The sequence below is a fragment of the Delphinapterus leucas genome, chromosome 1, assembly GCF_059928025.1.
Source record: "Delphinapterus leucas isolate spDelLeu-1000000601 "Yukka" chromosome 1, BTC_Dleu_Yukka2, whole genome shotgun sequence".
Taxonomy (NCBI): domain Eukaryota; kingdom Metazoa; phylum Chordata; class Mammalia; order Artiodactyla; family Monodontidae; genus Delphinapterus; species Delphinapterus leucas.
In genome coordinates this window covers 113,832,706-113,855,170 of record NC_143129.1, presented here as the reverse complement: position 1 = coordinate 113,855,170, position 22,465 = coordinate 113,832,706, and the positions used below count along the sequence as shown (strand labels likewise).

Sequence of the window (22,465 nt, the reverse complement as noted above, 5' to 3'; positions counted from 1 at the left end):
CTTCTGCTTGATATTGTAGGCAATGACTATAGTTTCTTTTGCAGCCTTAATGTTGATGGTTTGAAAGACAGAAATCCCCCAAACAGACACGAAAACCATAGATGTTTAACATCTGCATTGTCTAGCCAGATTCTTCTGCAGGTTTCTTTCCTCAATCTAGCAGTACTGTGCGTAACACAGTATGAAAACTTGTCCCACAAGGCTGGTTTTACTTAATGATACTCAGCAGAAGGGCTTTGCACTTTCATGATAATTTCCACCAGAAAAATCTCTCTGGAACTTACTAATAATAATCAGACCTAATATTAGCCTCAGATCGGAGATTTATTAAACCTATTTGGCAGAGCAGATAAAGTTGAAGCATCTAGGCTGAGCTGCGGCCCTGGAAAGAGACACTCAGATTACCACCCTAATAGCATTCCTCAAAACTTGATTTATACTAGAAGTAACCTTTCTTACTCTCCAGAGGCTGTGAGATTTCGAATCTTGCAATAACTTCCATCGCTCTGGGGGCTACGAGAAATTTGGCCTCTCATCCTCTACAGTGGGGTGGATACAGGGGGCCAGGCTTTTCCCTTGAAGTTTTCCTCAACTTTGAACGTAAGGACTGTGATCTTTCTACCACCAGCAATTGACAAATACCTATGAAATGCCTACTGGGCACTTAGTTTATACTCAGGTTGATGGGGAGAAGCTTCTACCTTGTTAATGAAACTTCCACTAAGGTTCATAAATCTCTAACATCGTGAATTTAAAAAACAAAAACAAAAGAACTCCTCAAAAACCATCTCTTCTGCGTGTGTGTGAAGTCCACCGCCCTGAGATTTCGACCAAGCTTTTCTACCTCAACAGGAAGAGGCCCATTTCTGAGACAGATGTGAAGTAAGTTTCCTAAGGGGCTCCTCTCGGCGCGAGGACGGGCTATCCCCGAGGGGCGAGCGGGCGCGGGTCCCGAAGGGGCCACGTGAGCAGGGAGGGCAGGTGTGGCCCCCGCGCCTCGGCCTGCCATCTCGGGCCACAGCCGGCCGCGCCGACGGGGTCGGCGACGCCCGAGGGACTTCCCCCCACCTGATTCGGGCCCTCCCCCGCTTCAGCCTCGGGCGGCTCAGCCGCCTCGCTCTCTCCCCCGCCCCCGGAGTCTCGTTTCAGTCATCCCTTTGTCCTTGCCCGGATTGGCAGGTTTTATTATTCCGCCTGAACAATCCGGCCGCCCAGTGGCTGAGGGTCGCTGACGTCGGCGGCAGAGCCTGGGAGTAGTTGGGATATTGCTCTGTCAGTAACACATGTGTAAGAGCCGCGGAGGGAGCGAGTGAGCCGGTTAGAGGCCAGCGCCGCCGCCACCGCCGCCTCCAAGCCGGGCAGCAGCAGCCCCGGCAGGGGCGAGGGTCAGGCGCGCGGGACCCCGCCGGCCGCAGCTCCCCGCCTCCCGGGCGCGCCCGCCCCCCGGCCTCCGCGCCGGCCGCCGCCGCTCCCGGGGCTGTTGTGTCTGCGGCCGCTCCCCGGCTGGAGGTGCAGGAAGCTCGGCCGAGCGGCCGTCGCCGCCAGCAGCCCCGAGCGAGCGGGCGGGCGGGCGCACGGGAGGGAGGCAGGCGGAGGAGTAGGAGGGGGAGCGGGAGGAGCGCGGGCGGGGCGGGGGCCTCCGGGCGGGGGAATATACAAAGTGAAGCCACATTGCCAAACTTGCAGCAGCGATTGCAGCAGTTGCTGCCGCTGCGCCGCGCCGCGCGGGCCGAGGGCTCCTGCAGCTGCTCGCGCGGAGCCGGAGGCGGAGAAGAACGACGAGGACCGAGACTGACGCTTCTGCTTCCCGGCGCCTGCCACTTACGCGGGGCCCCCCAACCCAGCCTCAGAGCAGCGCGTTAAAAAAACGAAAAGAAAAGAAAAGCAGCCCTTAGCCCCCTCCTCCCCTTTCCTGCTTCTGCGAGAACATCTCCCCCCCCTCCCTCCGCCAGCCAAGGCGCCCCTTCCTTGGAAGCCGAGCGGCTTCGCACGAATTTCGCCGCCGCCGCCTCTCGCAATATTGCAATATAGGGGAAAAGCAGGTAAGGGGACGGCTGGAGAGCCGCGGGCAGCAGGGAGGCGGGGGGGAGAAGGAGGAGGGGGGCGATTTGGGCCGGGGCTGTTTTCTTTGGCTTCCTTCCCTTGACCGTCCCAAATTGCAAGTAAACAATACGTCGGCTTAGATAATGCGCGAGTCCGAAACTACCGAGGCCGGCCTGCGAGCTAGGACGGAGGGCAGCCCCGGGCCGCCAGCTTTGTAGCGGTTCCTGCTTACAAAAGGGTTCTTCTTGGAGACGGGGCTGGTGGGGACCTTGGAGGCATGTGGGGATATATTCAGTTCCAAAGGGAGAGGCAGGAGGTGCTTTAAGCGTTGAAGGCTGAGAAGTAGTGTGGGGAAAATAGTCACGACCCTACCTCCCGCACCCCACCACTATTTTTGAAACAGTGACAGAAAGGATCTAAGTGAGCAGGATTCGGTATTGCTGGTTCTTTTAAAAAATTCCTCTTGGCTTTTAAGTCTTTTGTTCCAATCCAGGAGAAATCCGGTGAATCACCTAATTAAAATCAAGACATGAATTAAGCATCCATTTTTGTACTACAAATTGTCAGCGCTACGTTTGTCCCTCCCTTGGTCTCCATTAAAAAACACCAGAGACGTTGTTAAAGGGGGGCAGATTTTGCCTCTAGCTGCCAGTTCTGCTTTCTATTTCACAGACTACCTCAGGACCTAAATTGCTTGGCTATGTAATTACTAGAGTATAAGCCTATTTAACTTAAAAGCTTTCTTTTTTTTTCCAACTCTAAATGAAACTTGATGAGGGCCGTCCTTAGTTATCAGGGGAGTCAGTTTCTGGTCAGTCGTCTTGATTCATCTCTTTTAGATTTAATCAGCATTAAGGTATTGCTTGTCCTTAAGAGCTTTAGCTAATGGGGTTACTGGATGCTTTTCTCAGTGTAATGTTTCCTTTTCAAAAAAAATATACATATATATTTACCTCGCACCAAAGATGGGGGCGGGGAAGAGCTTGGAATCTCCTCCCTCCTCCTCTTTTAAAAAGGAATTCAGAGCGATTAAAACGTTGGGCGGGGGTGGGCAGTTTAAAGACCTAGGGCAGGAAATGCAGATTCATTTGGGTTAGGGCTGAAATTGTAACAAAAAGCTATTCCTCGAGTAAATGCATCAGATAAATCAATTTACATAAAGGTATGATGCATTCGGTTAAATGCAATGCTAATGGGTTTTAGAGTGGTCCTGTTTCCAAAGTCTCAGGGTTTTGTTACAGCTTAATTGGTGCAGTTCTTATTCTGGTTTATTGTGCGGTCACTGGACACACGTTCCGGGACTCTTTCGGAGGAAATGTGTTTAAAATCGGCCTATTTAAGGAACACAAGTCCTTGTTTCGTTCCCTTCCCCTCGTTTTTTTGCAGCAGCCAAGTTGGGCCGGGAACAGGCAAAGTTCGTCCTCTCGCTTCTGAGGTATCAGCTGAATGTCTTGAGCAGATAGCCGGGAGCCTCGGGGGGAGCCCACACTCTCGGCTTACAGAGGACAAAGACAAAACAGGCTGCTTAATTGGCAGTAAATAACTTGATCTTTTTATAGAATAAGTGACTGGAGGAACACTAGGACTTTATTGGACTCAGGATTGGAGGCAACAAATTAATCGGTTTAGGCTAAGCTTTATAAATTGATTCCTATATTAGACCCCAGTTGTTTCTCTCGTGACATTCATTAGAAAGAGTGGGGAATTTTTAAAAGCAGTTTTTGGTGACAGTAGGTCTGGCTCAGATATAACTTGTGCATCCTTTAACAGTGCCTTCTCACATATTATCAGTAACGTACCCCCCACCCTTTTGGAGGAACAAAGCTCTACCATTTAAATTGCTGATCAAGGGCAGATTAGTGAGACCAAAGTGGAGAGTGTTTGTATAGGAAGTTAACAGGCATCCTAAAGTTCAATGATCTATTATTCTTGCCTGTGTCCTGCAAACGCAGAGAAAACACTCATTGATCTTCAAAATGAAATGAGATTTGGAACAATAATAGGAGATGGCGGTCACCACAATGGCATGTGAAAGGTGCTGTTTAAAATAAGAAAAACCAGTTTCGCAACTTTACACACCGCACCCCCCCCCCCCGAAGTCCCCTCGCTTCCCCTCCCACCACCACTCTCTCCATCTCCCCTCCGCCGGTTCTTCCCTCCTTCCCTTTCAGAAAGCCGAACTATTTCCAACTTGTGAACTGCAGCTGCACTTCCCCGGGCAGAGCTCGGGAGGGAACGTGGCTCCGGCGGGGGCCGCCTCTCACTCCCCTCGGCTAGCGCTCGGGGCTCGGCGGGGCCCCGGGAGGGGCCGGGCGAGGCGGTGGGTGGGTTTGACCCTCATTTGCTGGAGGCGGGCGGCGGAGGAGGGGGCAGTGGGCGGAGGCGGGGGCCGGGAGGAGGTGCCGCGAGGGGAGGAGCGCGCCGCGGAGCCTCGCTCTCTTGAGTTTTGACAGTACCCGAGCTGAAATTGTCAGCGGCGGCGGGCGCTGGAAAGTTGAGAGGAGCTCGTGGCCCCAGAACAAAGCTTGAGAAAAGTAAACAGGCGGCTGCTGCCGGCAAGCCTCCCTCCTACCCTCTCCCCCTCATCCTCCTTCCCGCCCTTGCCCTGCTGCTTCCTTCCAGCAACTCTGGGGGCTGGCGGGGGACGGATTCGCTCACTCGCGCGGCGAGTACTAACTTTTGCATCACCCCTGTTTTGTCTCTCTCTCCCTGTCCCCTTCCCGCCTTCTGCAGACCATGGTGAATCCGGGCAGCAGCTCACAGCCGCCCCCGGTTACGGCCGGCTCCCTCTCCTGGAAGCGGTGCGCAGGCTGCGGAGGCAAGATTGCGGACCGCTTTCTGCTCTATGCCATGGACAGCTACTGGCACAGCCGGTGCCTCAAGTGTTCCTGCTGCCAGGCGCAGCTGGGCGACATCGGCACGTCCTGTTACACCAAGAGCGGCATGATCCTTTGCAGAAATGACTACATTAGGTAAGACTTGGCTGCCTTTCCCCGACATGGGCGGGCGGAGCAATGGCAAGGCCAAAGGTTACCAAGGGTTTTAAAGAAAGGAGCAGGGCATCTCTGAGAATAGCCTTCACCTCAAAAACCTGGTTGGCCGAAATTTAAGGGGTTAAAGAAGCATGTGTTAATCTTCCAATATTTAGTGGCAAATTAACGGCAAAGGCCACACGAAGTAAAAACTGCGCACCTGGGGACTGGGCTGCTAGGTGTGCAGAGTTTGGGACCAGGATCCTCGGGACCAGGATTTCAAGTGGTCAGCAGCAGTTGGACCCTCCACTAAAAATAAACATTTCAAGTGGGAGTTAAGCTGCTTTCTTAAAGCAAGGTAGGGACCAACATAGGAACTTGGGAGACAAAAGACTGATTTAAAAATTTAAGTGTGGGTAGTGAGAAATGATATGCCGATGGTGATGGCTGATCATGATATTTACGTAAGCACCTTAAACTTTTTTGAGTGGAAAACTGACTCATTCTTTGTGCTCCTTGTGAAAAATGCTGATTGCCCATCGGTTTAAAGACTTGTCATTCTTCTTATAGCAAAGAAACCCGAACAAGAAAAAAAAAAACTTAATGGTAATGTTTTTCTTTATATATTGTTACTTGAAGGCTCGCAATACTCAAGTGTTAGTGTGTGGTTTGTGATGTAGAATTTGCAGTTCAATTGAGGAATGTTCAGATTTTGGGTTTTTTGTTGTTGTCATTTGTATCACTACTCTTGATCCCCAAAAGAGATTTAGGAAAAGAGGCTATAGAATTATACTAATCTTGCATTTTAAAGCAATGTATAGGAACATTCATATGTCCATGTAAGCAGCCTTTTTCCAACAAGTTTCAGTGCAATTAATGGAAAGAATTCAGGAGGTCAGGTGCCTATAGGATCTTTTCAGGTGAACTCAAGCTACTTAAACTCATTAATTTGAAAGGAGGCATTTGAAGGATTACACATTTAATTTGAGTAAATGGTTTGATAGACTGATGCACATGAATGCTTCTAGGAGGTGTTCTGTTTCAACATCCAGTAATTAAAAAAAAAAAAAACAAACCCACACGCACACGGCTGATACTAGACAACCACTCACTTTTAAGAAATGCGTTCTATTAAAATTTCTGCCCTAAACCGTTTTCTTTATAGAGATTAGAAAATTTTTGCCCTTTCTTCAATGAGGGTGAATCAATAGATGAGGTATTTTGTTCAAAGTTTAGCTCCATTGTGATTCCCTCACTCTGCATCTAAAACTGCAGAAGATCCCAGTGCAGTTTGGCGCTGAGTATGGATATGTTTACCCCAGCGATATCATTAGTGTAAATGATGGAATAAGATGATATTTGGTTATTCCAGTAATGCAACCTATGTCCTCTTTGCTGGCCTCCTCAATCAGCCAAGTAAAAGAAATACAGGAAGGGAGAGGGCTTTTATTTTTAAATTAAGATGGCAGCATTAATTTCACGAGGTGTTCTTTTAGAAGTAAACGTTGGAAAATCAGCAGCAGCGTGGGTGTAATGCTTTCTGGTCCTCCTTCCAAGCAATGCCATGAGCTTTGACAGTACTGTAATTAGAGAGCAAAACTGGTAAGAAGGAGGGTGGTTTAAAGGGGAAAAATTGACAGTGCTGTTCAGAAGCAGTGAATGGTACAGATTCAGCTCTTTTCCAAGTGCCTTCAGAAGACCTTCGCTTCTGATTACCACTAATTAAAAAGAAGATGGGTCCACTTGCATTCCCTCAGGACAAGTTTAGGCAAGTGGCTTCCTGGGAATCACTTCCATTCCTTTCCTTATTCTTGGGAACAAATATAAATGCCCATTTGGTGTTTTTCTCTTGGCTTAATGGAGCAATGGAGGATGTGTGCCCAGCCCCAAGACTTAATTAATTGGGTCCATATTCTCCCTTTCTTTCTTTTTTCCTGACTTTGAAAACTGGAACCACGCTTGCTGTTGAACTGGAGGCTACCCTGAGGACCTTAGATTTGTTCGGGAGAGCGGAGTTCTAGCTCAGTACCCAATTGATCCTTTCCTCACACTGCTCAGGGCTCAGCAGCAGACACCCCCCTCTCAACCCACCAAGTTTAAGGGATCTCCTAAGTCTTTCTTCAGTGTTCCTTCTGCCCACCAAGATGCCGAAAGGGTGGGAAGGTGGGGAGGCTGCGCGTTCCTTTTCCTTTCAGCCACTCCCTCCTCAGTCTCCCCTCAGTCCACTTGTTGGAGGAGCTTTCAATTCTGCAGGGACGGCCGCTGAGGAGCGGGACTAATCTGCTCGTCGGCCGCCAGGTGAAGGGGACCCTTTGGCTCTTCGGCCCCAGCTGGGACCACAGAGCGATTTATTAAGGGGCTTTTAAACTGTCTGACTTTGAGGTTGTGGCTTTTTGAAAACCAGCAAGATCTGGCTAAAAAGCTTTGGGAGAGCTGGGAGGGGCCCGGGGAGGAAGGGGTTGTGGGGGGGGAGGGGTGGGTGGTGCTGCTTTTCCCCAGCCCCTTCCCCCTGCGGGACCAAGTGTCGTTTGGGCAGAGCTGGGCTTCTGCCTCTCCTCCCTCCAAGATTTCAGATAAAGCGGCTGCCTTGCTGCAGCGAATCCGCACAATTAAAAGCTTTAATTAGTGGCTCCTCCATTTTCTTAGTTTTGATGGGCTTTATCTAATGAGATCTGGTCTCTGGCTTAGATCTGCTCCGAATGACGTGTCCGCAATGAATGAGAGCTGCGTTGCAAACAAAACATTTAATTAACAAAATTGGCCTCTAAGAGAGGGAGGGATAGACAAGGGGGGAGGGGAGAGGAAAGGGAGGGTGGATCTTAAAGGGGCCAACGCCGGCCTGGCCCCGCCACCTAGCAAAATTACAAAAGTCGTTGAACCTTGGAAGCGCGTCCTCCCCCTTCCCCCCCGGATCCCGACCCCCCAGCTCAATCCCAGCGCCACCAAGTAGCTTCAGAAACTCCGATTCTCTTTCTTCGAGTCCTCCTTCCTCCACCCCCACCGCGGGCCAGAAGACTGGCGCGGAAAGTGCAGCAAGAGGAGGAAGTTCGGAGATCGACGGGTGGGGCTCCAGGTCCGGGGAGGCGAGGCTACGCGCCGGAAGCTCGGGTGGTGGTTCTCGGCGTGCCGTGTCTCGCTCGCTTGCTTGCTCGCTCGCTCGGCCGGGTGGGGGCCGGGCTGGGGGCTGACGGCGCCTGAGGCCGCAGTTCAGGCGCCCAGCCGGCCGGCAGCCTCGGGCCCGCGAGGGGGCGAGCGCAGGGAGGGAGCCGGACGAGCGGGTAGAGCTTTCTCTCCCCGGGCTCCGGTCGGGAGGTTCACGTGGCGCCCGCAGCCGCAGTGAGCGCCGCGCAGCTGGGGGTGGGGGCCCGGGGCGGGGGGATTGGTGGTGGTTGGTGGTGGAGGGTGCGTTTCGGGAGCGGGTAGCGTTAGGAACGGAGGCGCCGCCAGCCAGCGAGTTCATTTCCCTGGTAATCAACAGCAAGCTGCTATATTCAGAGAATGCTGTCCCTTTAATTGAACAGGCTAGGTAATTAAATGGCACTTTTCCAATAGGACGTGCTAGGTAAATCTAATAGTTGGTTATTTAATATCACTTTGAAGTCTGCCCACTCAAGCACAATGACAGCACAGGAGCATGTGAACTATTAGCTAGGAAAAAAAAAAAAACCCAGGATCTCAAAAATTAATTAAATCGCATGCAATTTAGGGGGAACGTTTATCTTGATTTGTCATAACAGAATTAATTCAAGGCCTCCAATTCACTTGGGGGCAGATCTGTTACTCTGAATTAACCAAGCGTAATTTGGCTGATTTTTTTTTTTCTCCCTCCCCTCTCTAACGCATCAGTTGCGATTATTCACAGCCCCCCTCTTAAGTATCAATAGCTTCTGGTGCTTTTAAGGTGCCTGGTCTCTAGTTATTCCGAAGTACTTTTAATGGACTTGGCTCCAGGCATAATTTCTGGGTTGCATTTTCTTTGTTACATTTAATATAGCTGGTGCAGAATTTAGATTAAATATAGGAACCTGCTGGAAAACCAATTGCTTCTGGATCGGTAGCTGTGGATGTGCATTTTTCTCCTCAGATAGGTTGCTGATATTTACTTGTAGGTACAAATGTATACCTTTCAGCCACACTCTTAGAAACCTACCTCTCCTTGCCTGAAAGCGGTTTAGAAAACAGCCAGGTAATGCTCCGTATCGTGTGTATTTTGCTTGAAGTAACCAGTTGCAAGTAGGCTCACCTATTGGTCGTTGAAGTTAGGGAAAGATGCCAAGTATTATTACTGAACTAAAAATACAACTTGCTCTCCATCTCTGTCAGCAAGGAGAGTTGGAGCTGGCAAACAGTACTAGCACTACATGGTACTTTTCATAGGAGTAGAGCACCTTTAAAGTGTAGAGGTTTGGTGGGATTTCTTCCCTTCTTTTCCCTTTTCCCCATGTAAGTAACCTCTTGATGTTTGTGATTGATTGCATTGCCCAAATGCTGAAATATTAACGACCTTCTTGGACTGAGGACCCAAAGAAAGGAAACTGAAACCGATTCTGTCATCACAATTAAAGACTCCCCTGGCTTTAATTAGCCTGACCTGGGGTATATCTCCCCGTTGCTTGAGTTAAAGAGAAAAGAGCCCATTATAGTCCAGTCTGAGAGGATAGCTACTTAATTGAGCACCTAAAGCCCCAAGCCTTTTAAATCAAACACTGTCCTGGACAGTCCCCCTGGTTAGATAATTAACTCTCCAGCGCACAGAAACGTTGTTAAAACACACACACACACACACACACACACACACACACACACACACAACTTTTCAGAAAAAAGGGTGGAATTCTAATGGTAGCCTTCCTCTCTGGTAAAAGGGATTAAAATGTGTTTAGACATGTAAGTTTTCTACTCTGAGGCAGCCTTAAAGCTGTAGGCACGGAAAGATATTAAACTCCATTAATAATGTTGTTCAATAGCACATCAGTCCTGGGTAGATCTTGGTCATTTCCAAACTTTGTAACTGTAATTTCTGACACTTTAGGAATCTCGTGATTTTGTGGCTGATTGTTCCCTGAAAGGTTGTGAAAGTGGTGCTGGAGAAAATGAGATGTATGAAAAGCTTTTGGATTACATACAACTGCCCTGATTATTAAAATACACTTAGACATTGAAGACATACAACTGACTTTACTCAGGGTGAATTGTTAAATAAATGAACACTTAGGTTGGGTAATCAGATTGGTACTGTGAAAGGGTATTTTTGAGATGGAGTGTCACTGTGTACCTGTTGGTAGTGGCAGCCATAATTATAGACTCCTAGCCATTAAAATATTTCTGGGTTGCTGTAAGAGGATATTTGGTCCTTAGCTCAGGTAGGATTCTGTTCCCTACCCCCTTAATCTACACCGCCCCCCTTTTATCCTCAGCATGTTTTTGGCTACATCGACAGGTTTTTAATTTTATTCTTACCTGAAGTGTTTGAGTTAGTATCCCTTTTGGGGATTGAAATAGCCCTGCTGTTGACTGGAAACTCCCCCTGGCAATGCTAATTGTCTGGCCACCTCACCCTTCTGAGAACCCTCTTGTGGCAGCAGTGACAACCCACACTTGCAGGATGCTGTGGGTGAGACTCCGGGAGGCTTCATCAATGCTCCTGAAATGGTCCAGTGTTAGGAAACGGCAGGCCAGCGGCCCCTGAGCTCCCACACGGTGCGGTCCTGCAGCTAGAGGTCCTGACAGTGTATTATTTCAGCTTTCTCTCTGTAACTGTTCTGATTCTGTAAGAACGTGTCAATGTGTCGTTGATCTCAGACTAATTAGTTTTGAAATGGAGTTTTGATTGAACTCTTCAAATCGATGCTGCTGCAAAATTTGTTTCTTGGGCTTCCTATTAAAAGCCATCTTAAGGGGCAGTTTTACTACTCTCCCTGTCGTTCAGTCGATACATTTAATAACAACTTACAGGCTATTTTCAATAAAGTGGCGACAGCAAATTAGTAGTTTGAACATGACAAGCCTCTTCTGCAAGACCAGATTCTGAAAACTCAAAGCAATTATTTTTATATAGAGGCATGCCACAGTCATTCAGATTACGGGGTGTTCTATAGGAGCCTGTCTCATGGTTTGACACAAACTGTATTTTATGACTTTCTTTGGACAAGGAAGAAATGCAAGTATTAATATTTATTATGACACCGATATGTTAGTTTGTAAGTCCTATTACTTTGTTTTTCATTGTTGAAAAGTGCCTCTCTGACCCTGCTTACTCGTTCCGGTACCACCTTTCAATGTGAAATCATTTTGGTCTGTTTAATAAATATTTGTGGATATTAAAGAGGGAAGCCCAAAAGCAAATAAAGCTTCCCAGCTTGAGTCTACAGATTTCATAAAAGCCAAAGTTCAGTGTTCGTTAAAATATTTTGTCACGCCTGTGGAAGGATGTAAGGAATTATGTATATCTTTTTCTTCAGTACACCGCACTTCCTTGAGCTTTCCCCTCCTCTGCAGACTTCTTCTTCTCCCCCTCCTCCCCCCATGGCAGATGTTGTGGTCTCATTTGATTGCATAGGAAAACTGCAGTGATACAGCAAACACCCAGAGAGATATGATGACAAATGGGTCCAGATCCCGGTAAATTACTTTCTGCTCAAATCGAAATTTCATTCAGTTTGTTGCTAGCAGAGATGAAGTAATCTAAATTGTGGACTCAGGAGCAGATAGAGGGAAGTTGGAGCAAGCATTTCATTATCAAGAGAGAGAGAAGGTTAGGATGAAAGAGATGAGCAGAGGCAAATCTTAAGTGTTGACACCATGATTGAAAAGGTTAACCCATACACATTATATATCAACCTGGATAGCAGAGAGTTTCTAATGGAAAGTCTGCACTGATGGAGGTTTACGGGAGTTTCAATACACTGAGCATGATGTCTTCTTAGATATACAATCAAATCCTCTTAACCCTTTTGATGACTCATATCTCAAGATATGATTAAAGTACAAAAGAGTTCTTCATATAATTTCAAGGACACAATACATTTAAACTTCAGGCATGAATTGTATCTTTTTTTTTATGATGAACTCAGTAATCTGATAAAATGTGTGTAGAACAGAATTGTTTCGTATTTGCTAGAGGTGTAAGTCAATATTTTGTTGAAACCCAGGGTACCCTCTTCCTCTGCGGTAGGCAGAAGTTAGCTGTGACCCCCCCCCCCCCCGCAAAAGGATTTTTCCCAGATGATGTAAATCACTCATAAAATTTGAGGCCGGAGCCTAAGAATTCAGTCTCTGTCAAATGCGTTCCAAAGGGAGGGCCAGAGGCTGGGGATTTCTTTCTCTTTCCTTGGTTTGGGATTATTCATTGGTGTCCCCGTCATCTTTGTTTCAGGTTATTTGGGAATAGCGGTGCTTGCAGCGCTTGTGGACAGTCTATTCCTGCGAGCGAACTCGTCATGAGGGCCCAAGGCAATGTGTATCATCTGAAGGTAGCATCTGCTCCTCCTCTGTTTTTTAAAAGAACTATAACTTTCCTACATGGAGACAAAGCATGTCTCCTTAGTAGAAACCCTGTTTTCTCAAGCCGCAAACATGGAAGGAATCCACTGAAATTGTTATGTGGCAGTGATGATTACATATCCACCCACTCCACTTCCCCCATGCCACAGAAGCACACACCTGTTTGTCGCTTTTCCCCTTTAGCTTGATCCAGTTTCTTGCATTTTGGCTTACTCTTTTCCAGAATCATGTTGAAGGAAAGAAAACACTAAGCCATAAGTGGCTCTCTGTACTTGACAGATACCTGCTTAAAAACAGTTTATAAACTTGTGACCAACAAAGACTTAATTTGTACTTGTTTTCAGTGGATTTGCTTTTTCCTTTCAGTGTTTTACATGCTCTACCTGCCGGAATCGCCTGGTCCCAGGAGATCGGTTTCACTACATCAATGGCAGTTTATTTTGTGAACATGATAGACCTACAGCTCTCATCAATGGCCATTTGAATTCACTTCAGAGCAATCCACTACTGCCAGACCAGAAGGTGAATACCTAGTTGGAAGGTTCAACCTCTTCATCTAGTGAGGGAGTTTTCCTAGGTGGTTGTGTTTTTGCGTGCCCTTTTAAAGAAATGTAGACTACTCATACATACACGGTTCAGAAATAGAGGAACTGATGGGTTAAATCGTGAATCTTTTGTGGTGAAAAAAATCCTGACTTAGTTATAGCTGTAGCTTTACCAATGTTGAACACATTATCACATGCAGAGTCAGGCAGAATGTAAAACTTGCCTACGACCAGTTGTTCATCCCACTTGACAATTTTGAAATTCAGAAATACGATGTGACTAGGTTATTGGGGGGGGAAAATTAGAACATTTTTGGTAGGAAGGGGGAATAAATGTCTTTGTCATGAAAGAATGATTTCTGCATTAGTAATAGCAATCTGGACACCCGCCTTCCTAACCCAATCTACGGTGCTTTGAATCTTAGAAGAGCAGTTTTACAAAACATTCTGGAATTCCAAAGGAGAGCATTTTTGTTGATTGGTAGTCCCATAATATTTGAGTAAGTTACAACTTTTTTTAAAAGTTCTAGCTCTTGCTGATCATTAAAGATTAAATGTCTTGATTCTTGATCCACAACTGGAAAGTTTTTGGACCAGAGTTAGAAACGAGGAAATTATACAAATGTACGATTCATGTATTAGAGGGCACTCCAGAGGGAAAATTGGTGATCAACAGTTGTCCAGCACCTGCAGTACTGGATAGTTTCAGATCTATTTTAATCTCCTTAGTAAGTCCTATAGCTATGCAAGTGAGTGCATTTTGATAACTGCTGTGCCTAATTTGTAACAATTACTGTCAACCTTCAGTTAAGAGACTGTTCATTCCACACTGGCCCAGAAAAGAGTGAAATGTATGACTCGTGCGCATAATTTTATTCACATCATATTTCATACTGATTATGTATTGATGACATTGATTCATTTACTCTTTACAGCACCACTTGCATGGATATTAAATCTTATTGACCACAGATGAATTTTAATTTCAGATTGGTGATAGATTTTTCCATCAGCTCTGATAGTATGTTTGACTTTTTCATCATTAACCCAGGCAATCACACAGCACTGAGTTATTGCATTGAAACAAAAAGTGCACACTTCACTTGGTAATTCTTTATGGATTTACAATAGGAACTTCATTAATGTCTGTTGTAGGGATCACAAAAAACAACATTTATCTGCAAATAGGAATTTAGCGAGCTTCAAAAATCTCAGGAGAAAATATTAGGCTTCTTTGTCTTCCGTAATGCATTTTCTTAATGCTGTGTACAGGGAAAATGACTAATATTTGAAAAATTTTAAATTATACTGCCATATTTTAATGCTTATTTTTATCATTTTCCCTTACTCAAGTTTATGGAATGATTTTAAATGTATTCTCCATTGCTTTATTAGGTAAAGGTTAATTGCATCAAAATGTGTACAGTTTTCCTTATTTACTAATGTGGGAACTACATAGAATACTATTTTAAGAACGGAACTCTAATTTTTTATTGCAAATTAATCAGTCACCATTGATGAGCCAGTTCAAGCTTCTTTAAGGAGTGCCAATACATATAAATACTTACAGACCTTCGTGGTTTCAGTTGTAATTAAGTGAATCTGTAGGGCTGAGTTGAGGACAATGAATGGGTAACAAATATTTTGAGATACCCATTTCAATGTAGAAGCAAAGCCATTTGTAGTTATACTTGGTAGCCAAAAAAAAGTACAAGAATAAAATCCACCCCCCCCAAGGTAAAAGCTTAGTTTCTCTACAAATTATATCTTGTTTGTTGCTGCTTTTATACCATTTCTTTCCCTGACTTAGCAAGGCATAAAAAATGATACAGCTCACCAACGTGCATGGTGAGAATTGAAGGTTGTAGAGATAAGATGGAAAATGTAGCCAGACTGTGTAGCCAGACTGAATGCAGGCCATAGCAGTGTTAGCCAGGGACTAAGTACACAGACACGTAATAAGTACGAGCAGCGTCTCACAGTACCGTCTTACTGAGTATAAGATGATGTAAAGGGCTTCCCTGGTGGCGCAGTGGTTGAGAGTCCGCCTGCCGATGCAGGGGACACGGGTTCGTGCCCCGGTCCGGGAAGATCCCACATGCTGCGGAGCGGCTGGGCCCGTGAGCCATGGCCGCTGAGCCTGCGCGTCCGGAGCCTGTGCTCCGCAACGGGAGAGGCCACAACAGTGAGAGGGCCGCATACCGGGGAAAAAAAAAAAAGATGATGTAAATTGGGAGGTGTTAGGAAAATTTGAGCAAAGTCTGGTTTACGTGTTTACGAGATTGCAAGTATTGTGCCTTTCATATAAGTCCATCCCTTTTGCAGGGTGGGAGAGGTAGGGCGTTCATTTTGGAACACAGAATATATGAGGCAATGAAAAAGAGCCTACCAGCGTGTATTTTAATGTTGGAAGCCTTTTAAAAGGAGACAGGTGGCCTTCAAAAATGAATAGTTCTTAAAAGGAATAAGGAAATATAACTTCAGGATGTGTTCTTGTCAGACATTGGTGAGAAGCTGTGTTTTGGGGGTGACGTTAATTAAGAACATATCCCCGTTGGCCTAAATGTCTTACATTTTTGCCCTTGGTGCTCAGCTCACCATGAGCACAGTCAATTCACAAGGTAGTTTTTGTAAATAAACGTTTGGGGTAAGCTGAATGTGGTCCAGAGAGATATTAATGAGAGGGCGAGGGGGAAGAAGTAATGAAAACATACTTCCTGGTGGAATCATAAACTGCTCTTTGGACCTGAAGAATGCTTTAAAATGATTTCCCCCAAACCCTGTGGCGTTTCTTTTCTGGAGGAGATGAGATGGGGAGAAATGACAAATAGCTCCATTTTATTATTTTCTTCTCTCTCATTCTCTATATTTTTGGTGGGGAAAATTGATCATTAATTTTGGCCATTTTCCTTCTGTTCACAGAACCAATTACGTTTTTAGCGCATGATGCATAATAAATATACCCAAACATCCTCTGGCTGAAAAGTAATGAGTTGATTATTTGTACATCCCTTCTTTAAAGGCAGCTAATTGTATGGAAAGTATAGGCCCCCATCATCTGGCCCCTTTCAACTTTTATCCTCCTGAAATTTGTTCCCAGCGTCTGGGATGTATAGTTTAGTGGTTCTGCACCATTGGCTTTTGTATGTTCTGAGAAAAAATAATCTTAAGCTCTTAAATCATACAGTCTCTCTGACTGAAATCTCAGACCACTCTTGTTCTAGGATCTACAAAATGTTATAGCCTATATTGTCTGAAGGAGACTTGGCTCCCCTCAGGAGAATACTGCCTTGTAGAGAGAGAGTTATGTAAATAGAATCAAGAATTGTGGGGGTTTTTTGGGGGGGGGCGGTTGGTAAATTTTTTGCCTGCTCTGGAATTCTTTCTTCCACTCAGGAGTGATGGTTTCATCTAGAATAATCTGTGCTTTTCAGTAAAATAAGAGATCACATCTCTTTGGTCAGAAGAAAATTTAGCGAGGGTTCTAGTTTACATACCCCTTCGCAGTTCCCCCCCCCCACCCCGCCCCGTAGTTACATAATTGACGTTGTGTGTGTGTCCATCGTAGAGGACATTTGTTGCTCATTTATTAAATATGCTCGCTGGCTGCTGCCTCATCTTTGTTCTGGACAGACAAATTACCTTTCTCACACTGAGCCTCCACTCTGGGGATTAAGCCTCTACCACTTTAATTAGCTTGGAAGTAGGGGGTTGCAGCTCCTAATAGACTTCAGGCTTTTAGTAAGTTAGGGAAAGGGTGAAATGAGAACTTCCTGGGAAGCTCACAATGTCATTAAAAAACCATAAAAAACTAATATCTATTATTTCATTTTGGTAATTGCAAACAGCTTGTATTGGACAACTGGATTATCAATTCTAACTTAGATATTAAAGTTAGACTTCCATTGAACTACATTCTTTAATTGAGCACAAGTCATTAACACATTACGTATGTTTGATTCATATATTTACAATATTCATGTAATATTAAGTGGTATGGTAGGAAATACTAAGGGAAAAGAAGTATCAATATTTTTTGTGTGTGTGTGTGTGTATACACACATGCATATACACACATAACCTATAAGCAGAGAAGGACATGGGTGCATAGACATCATATGGGGATATTAGAATAATCATGTTAACTGCCAGTATTCGTTTAGCTTTTTTATTAAGTGCCAGGCGCTGTTGAATGCGCTCCCTATATATTATGTAATCCTTATAACACCCTTATTATCCCCACTTTTTAAATTATTATTATTTTTTTAAATGAAAGCTTCTTTCTTTCTTTATTTATTTATGGCTGTGTTGGGTCTTCGTTTCTGTGCGAGGGCTTTCTCTAATTGCGGCGAGCGGGGGCCACTCTTCATCGCGGTGCGCGGGCCTCTCACTGTCGCGGCCTCTCGTGTTGCAGAGCACAGGCTCCAGACGCGCAGGCTCAGTAGTTGTGGCTCACGGGCCTAGTTGCTCCGCGGCATTTGGGATCTTCCCAGACCAGGGCTCGAACCCGTGTCCCCTGCATTGGCAGGCAGATTCTCAACCACTATGCCACCAGGGAATCCCTCCCCACTTTTAGGATGAGGAAACCAAGACACAGACAGTTAAGTAACTTGCCAAAGTTTACACAGTTGAGAATATTAACGCAAAACTTCCTGGGGAGGAGGAACTTGGCTCTGATGTGCCTTTAAGATCCTAGTTCGAGGCAAGATGTTATAATTCAGTCCTTGCAGAAAGAAACTTGCTTTTAACAGAGTTCAGCAATTCATTGTAGAAGTTTACACCAGAAACTTTCTGAAAGTCCATTTATCGTCTCATTTTGTCCACTAGTAACAGTGCAGAAGATGTTATGCTTCAGTTCTCCACTGCCAGAGTAAGTAGCGTAGAAAGCCTCTAACAAGTCACAGTTGGAAAGTAATCTATTAATAGAAGAAGATTAGTGAATGTAGGGAAGACAAAAGCAGCCACGTTTGAGTTTTAATATCTCTCCAAGTTTAGCATTTTAGCTAAGATGCCGGTTTTTATTTCTTGCAGGTCTGCTAAAAGGTCAGAGTAATGCAGAATGCGTGCCTTCATCTCAGATCTTGTTCATCACAGGTGGATCCCATGTGTCTTCAGTAGACAAGTCACCTTTGTAGCTAGCACCAGTGCCAGCTCCATGCCATTGCACCTTCTTTAGTCTTGATTGCCCTTCTTGCATTTATTGGTGTATTAAAATGACTGAATATGAACATTAAGGACTCCATGAACCTGGGCTAATGGGAGACTGTAGAGAAAATGAAAAAAGATCCACCGGAGGACATCTTTTGGGGGGAGGGAGCTTGGGAGGAGGGAAATGACTAATGAAGCTAATTAAAAGAAGCATTCAAATCTGCTTTCTACCCTCATTAACAATTAGCAGGGCACTGGCCAGAGTTTGTACCCTGTGTTTTTACCTTAACAACATTCTATTTGCTCTTTGTATATTTAAGTGTTGTAAGGAAATGTGTTTCAATCAAAACTGAACATGAGATAAAGGAAAGAGATGTGGCTTTTGTGATATTCTATCACAAACACTTTTATTGTATCTCTGTAAAATACAATGTATGTATGCATGTAAGTGTTTTCGTCCTAATGTTGCTACTCCCATGGAAAAGAAAAAAAAAAGAATGAGAAAAAGAAAAAAAATTGGAAAAAAAGTCAGGCTCATAGAAGCTACTGTGTAGAAATTCCCCCCCACTTCTAATTTGCTGAATGAAGAAAAAAATCTTTTATTTGTGATATTTTCAGAGACATTTGCTCTAGTATGGTGTATTTAAATAATAAAAACTTAAAAGAAAAATATTCGATGGAGTTTGGGTTTAAAAACTGCTTTTTCTTTTCTGTGTTTTGGAAAATTTTATTTTATTTTTTTGTTCCGTACCAAGTTCACTTTAAATCTTTGGGGGTCGAGGGAAGCAGTGGGTATATTTATTTAGCTCTGAGCCAATAAGGTATTCTTCAGATTACCTAACTATGCCATTTTTGGCAGGAGTACGAAGCCATGTCTAACGGAGTCCGTTCTGTAAATTCATAATATTCTGTTAACAGCATGTCATTACACTTCTGCTGTATCACAGTGAATCTTTTGTGTTTATATATATACGTTTGATTCTTCAGCTATTTCGTTTATTCTTTTTTCTCAGTAGGAAAGCCTTGGGTATTGATGGAAAGCATGTTAAAGAAGGTGGCATAACCATCTTGTTCTCTTACCAAGTTTATAGCTTTTGAAGGAAATAGCAGTTCTAAACCATACCTGTACAGATTTTGAAGTTCCATTAGTTGTTAGGACCCCGAGCTCTTTTACAATCTTCTTTGATGGGTGAAGCAGCCATTTCCTGCTGAGCTTCTAGACTCGTGTGGTCTGCTGTATGATTTGTTTATTTTGTTTTGCTCTTACGCTCCTGTACTGACTCTGCCTTTCCATGTGTTTGGCGGAGGATTTGGATTTCATTTAGTAGTAGTCTTGAGGTACTTAGTCACCCGTTCTAGGCAGCAGTGTCTCCCCACCAGCGCCCAAGTTGCCTGCAGAAAACACGTGTAGGCCAAGGACTCAGTGGGCCCAGTGCCGTTGCTGGAAGGAGGAAACACGTGAAAGGCTGCCCTGCCAGGCTTGCAGTATGTGAGCAAACTCAACTGCAACTTCTCTTACAGGTTAATAAAACCAGGTGTGTTCATAATGCTCCTTTAAGCTTTATTTTCTCTTGTTCCAGAGAAAACCTCCTGATATAGACCCACCCTCTCTCTGAGAATGGGAATTGGTTCTGCAGAGAGGTCTGGCTCACCACCTCTCAACTAGCAGTCAGCTTCCCTTTGGGATCTCCTGCTTCCAGAGATTCCAGGCCAAGAGAAAAAAATCAGTTGCTCCAACTGAAAACCTCCTATAAACCTCGTGTAGGAGAATTTAAAGGCAAAGTTAGTTAAAGTGAATAGTTTATTAGAGCTTTATAAAAAGAATATGCAGGAAAAAAATGAACAAAATCACATAGATAACAATATCTGAGTTGGATCCTTGGGGAATTGCTAGGAACTAGTTCTGGTTTTTAACACCTTTTTTTTTTCCCTTCAAGATCCTTTAAGGGGGGGCTTCCCTGGTGGCACAGCGGTTGAGAGTCCGCCTGCCGATGCAGGGGACACGGGTTTGTGCCCCAGTCCGGGAGGATCCCACATGCCGCGGAGCGGCTGGGCCCGTGAGCCATGGCCGCTGAGCCTGCGCGTCCGGAGCCTGTGCTCCGCAACAGGAGAGGCCACAGCAGTGAGAGGCCCGCGTACCGCAAAAAAAAAAAAAAAAATCCTTTAAGGGAACGTGGGACTCTTCAGGACAGAAAAGGAGAAATGTGTTAATAAGAATGCTAGCATCTTCTCTAATTCTTTTTGACATAAGCACTCATGTCCCATATAGTGTAGAAATTCAAAGGAGATAGTTAATAACTTTGTAGTCAGTAATACAGTGTGGCATTTAGTGATGTGGAGGGCTAAGGTCATTAAAGACTTTAAATGAACTATTATAGGGCTAGTTCCTCAAGCACTGCCGCGTATTTAATAACGAGCTTCTAAAAGCATTTCTTAAGTTGCAGACCTATAAGATTACAAATGTCACTCATGTTAGTATAATCCACATGCAAGTGATGAAGGCTTCTCTTTGATGTGCTAAATTGGAGAAGGACTAATGGAGCTATGAATATACAATAGAACATATTTAAGTAGTAGTCTTGCTTTAGGTAAAACACTACCTTGAAACCAGAGGCGTTTCAAACAATAAAACCTGGCTCTAATGGGGATGCTCTGTGTGGATAGAAAGCTACTAAAAACACTCAGGTTTATTCTGATGTGAGCAGTGATTGTATTCCTCCCCCAGCTCCAGCATTGCTGGGGAAAAAAAAAAAAACCACGAGCTTGTTCACCTTTCATCGTGACATTGGTGATGTTAGTGAGATGCGCTCTGTTCTTTTGAAAGGACTTATGTAATATTAACCACGTCATAGAGCAAGATGGCTCCAGTCTGTACAAGCAAGTGCAATTAAAAATAAAAGCAAATGTGACTGAGCCCAGCTGAACTCCTGATTAAAAAAAAAAAGTTTATGATACATATAAATGTCTCAATCATGCAAATTGTCAATCTTGCTAATGAAACAGATTGTCCTCTGAAAGGGTTTAATGTTTTTTACCTATCTGTCTAGTTAGATTTACACAGTCCGAAAGGCCGGAGAGCCCGAACGAAGCTTTTCCAAACCAAATCGTTTGCCACGAGAAACTGTTTCCAGCTTGTCATGATTTATTAGGAAATAGTTTAACACAGACTGTAGTGTCTTATAAAATACGAAATGAGAAAACTGTCACACCAACATGAAGCTTGTGAAATTGTCATCCTCTTAATATTAACCGTATTTAAATTCTTTTGCCCTGATTTGCACTGATGTTTGAAACAACTGATAATCCAAAATGAAGCTCTTAAGTTAAATGGCTTAAATGCCAATATAGTAAGATTCTAATGTGTACTACTATTTATATAAAATATTTCTTAGGGCCAATAAATTGCATAACATAGACTCCAAGATCTGTCTATCAAAACACTATAGTGAAGGGTTTCCATGTAGCCTAAATAATTGTATTTAAATTGAGAAGACGTTGTCCCAAGCCTCCTTCACCCAGGAATTCTATCCTGGGTGCTTGCATCCTGTGACTCGATTGGAGAGGCTGTTGAAGCACAGACCGTTTACAAGTTGATGTTACCTGTCTCTTTGCTACTGAGACTCACCTATTGTCAGTCCAGCCAAGTCACAGAAATGCTTACTGCAGTTAAACAGCAATTTGTTTCCATGAAACTGCAATTAAAGTATTACGGAGCAGCCATTTTAGTTTGGCAAGGCTCTGAACGCATGTTAAACAGCCAGCGATTCCCACTTGCAGTCTGGGATCTGACTAGCAGCGAAGTGTCACACATGCACCCGTGTTGGATATCTAGTTAAGAGACATCTGTAGCCCTCTTCTCCCATCGTGGACACGCTGAGAGCTATGGCACGTCAGGGCTGATTTGGGGAAGGTGAACTTGCAACATACCTCAAGTGAATACTATTTTCAGTTGTACAAGAAGCGCTTTCTGCTAGTAGATAGGTACATGTTTCCTAGAGGGAAGGTTTTCGAGTTCAGATTGATTCTGCTGGGAAGACTGTAACTTGGAGGCCTCAGGCCAATAACATACTGCAGGTCCTGACACGTTACAGCTGTGTCAACAGGGCCGTTCTCTCTCCTAAATTACAGCTAATAAAACAGAGGATGAAAATCAATTGATTCTGTTATAATTTTTTTGAATGACACTGGAAGTTGTTTAATGACTCTGTTAGAAGGGACAAGCCTGAGTGGAGCCACCAAAATACCTATTTTAAT

At 44.5% G+C, this 22,465-nt stretch overlaps 1 protein-coding gene across 2 annotated transcripts; it reads left to right on the top strand.

Moving 5' to 3' along the window:
- Positions 1-1,619: 1,619 nt before the first annotated feature.
- Positions 1,620-18,883, top strand: LMO4 (LIM domain only 4). Of its 2 annotated transcripts, none has more exons than XM_022580912.2 (5): positions 1,620-2,042; positions 4,777-5,015; positions 12,391-12,487; positions 12,885-13,040; positions 18,095-18,883. In XM_022580912.2, the coding sequence occupies exons 2-5, from the start codon at positions 4,780-4,782 to the stop codon at positions 18,101-18,103; spliced, it is 498 nt and encodes a 165-aa protein (XP_022436620.1). In that variant the 5' UTR covers positions 1,620-2,042; positions 4,777-4,779; the 3' UTR covers positions 18,104-18,883. The 2 variants fall into 2 exon arrangements, with proteins under 2 accessions (XP_022436620.1, XP_022436621.1); XM_022580913.2 differs by lacking the exon at positions 1,620-2,042 and adding an exon at positions 4,452-4,577.
- The last annotated feature ends 3,582 nt before the right edge of the window (positions 18,884-22,465 follow it).

Coding starts and splice junctions, on each gene's coding strand:
- LMO4 (XM_022580912.2), top strand. CDS start 4,780: ATGGTGAATCCGGGCAGCAGCTCACAGCCGCCCCCGGTTACGGCCGGC. Junction 5,016..12,390: donor TGCAGAAATGACTACATTAG/GTAAGACTTGGC, acceptor TCTTTGTTTCAG/GTTATTTGGGAATAGCGGTG. Junction 12,488..12,884: donor GCAATGTGTATCATCTGAAG/GTAGCATCTGCT, acceptor TTTTCCTTTCAG/TGTTTTACATGCTCTACCTG.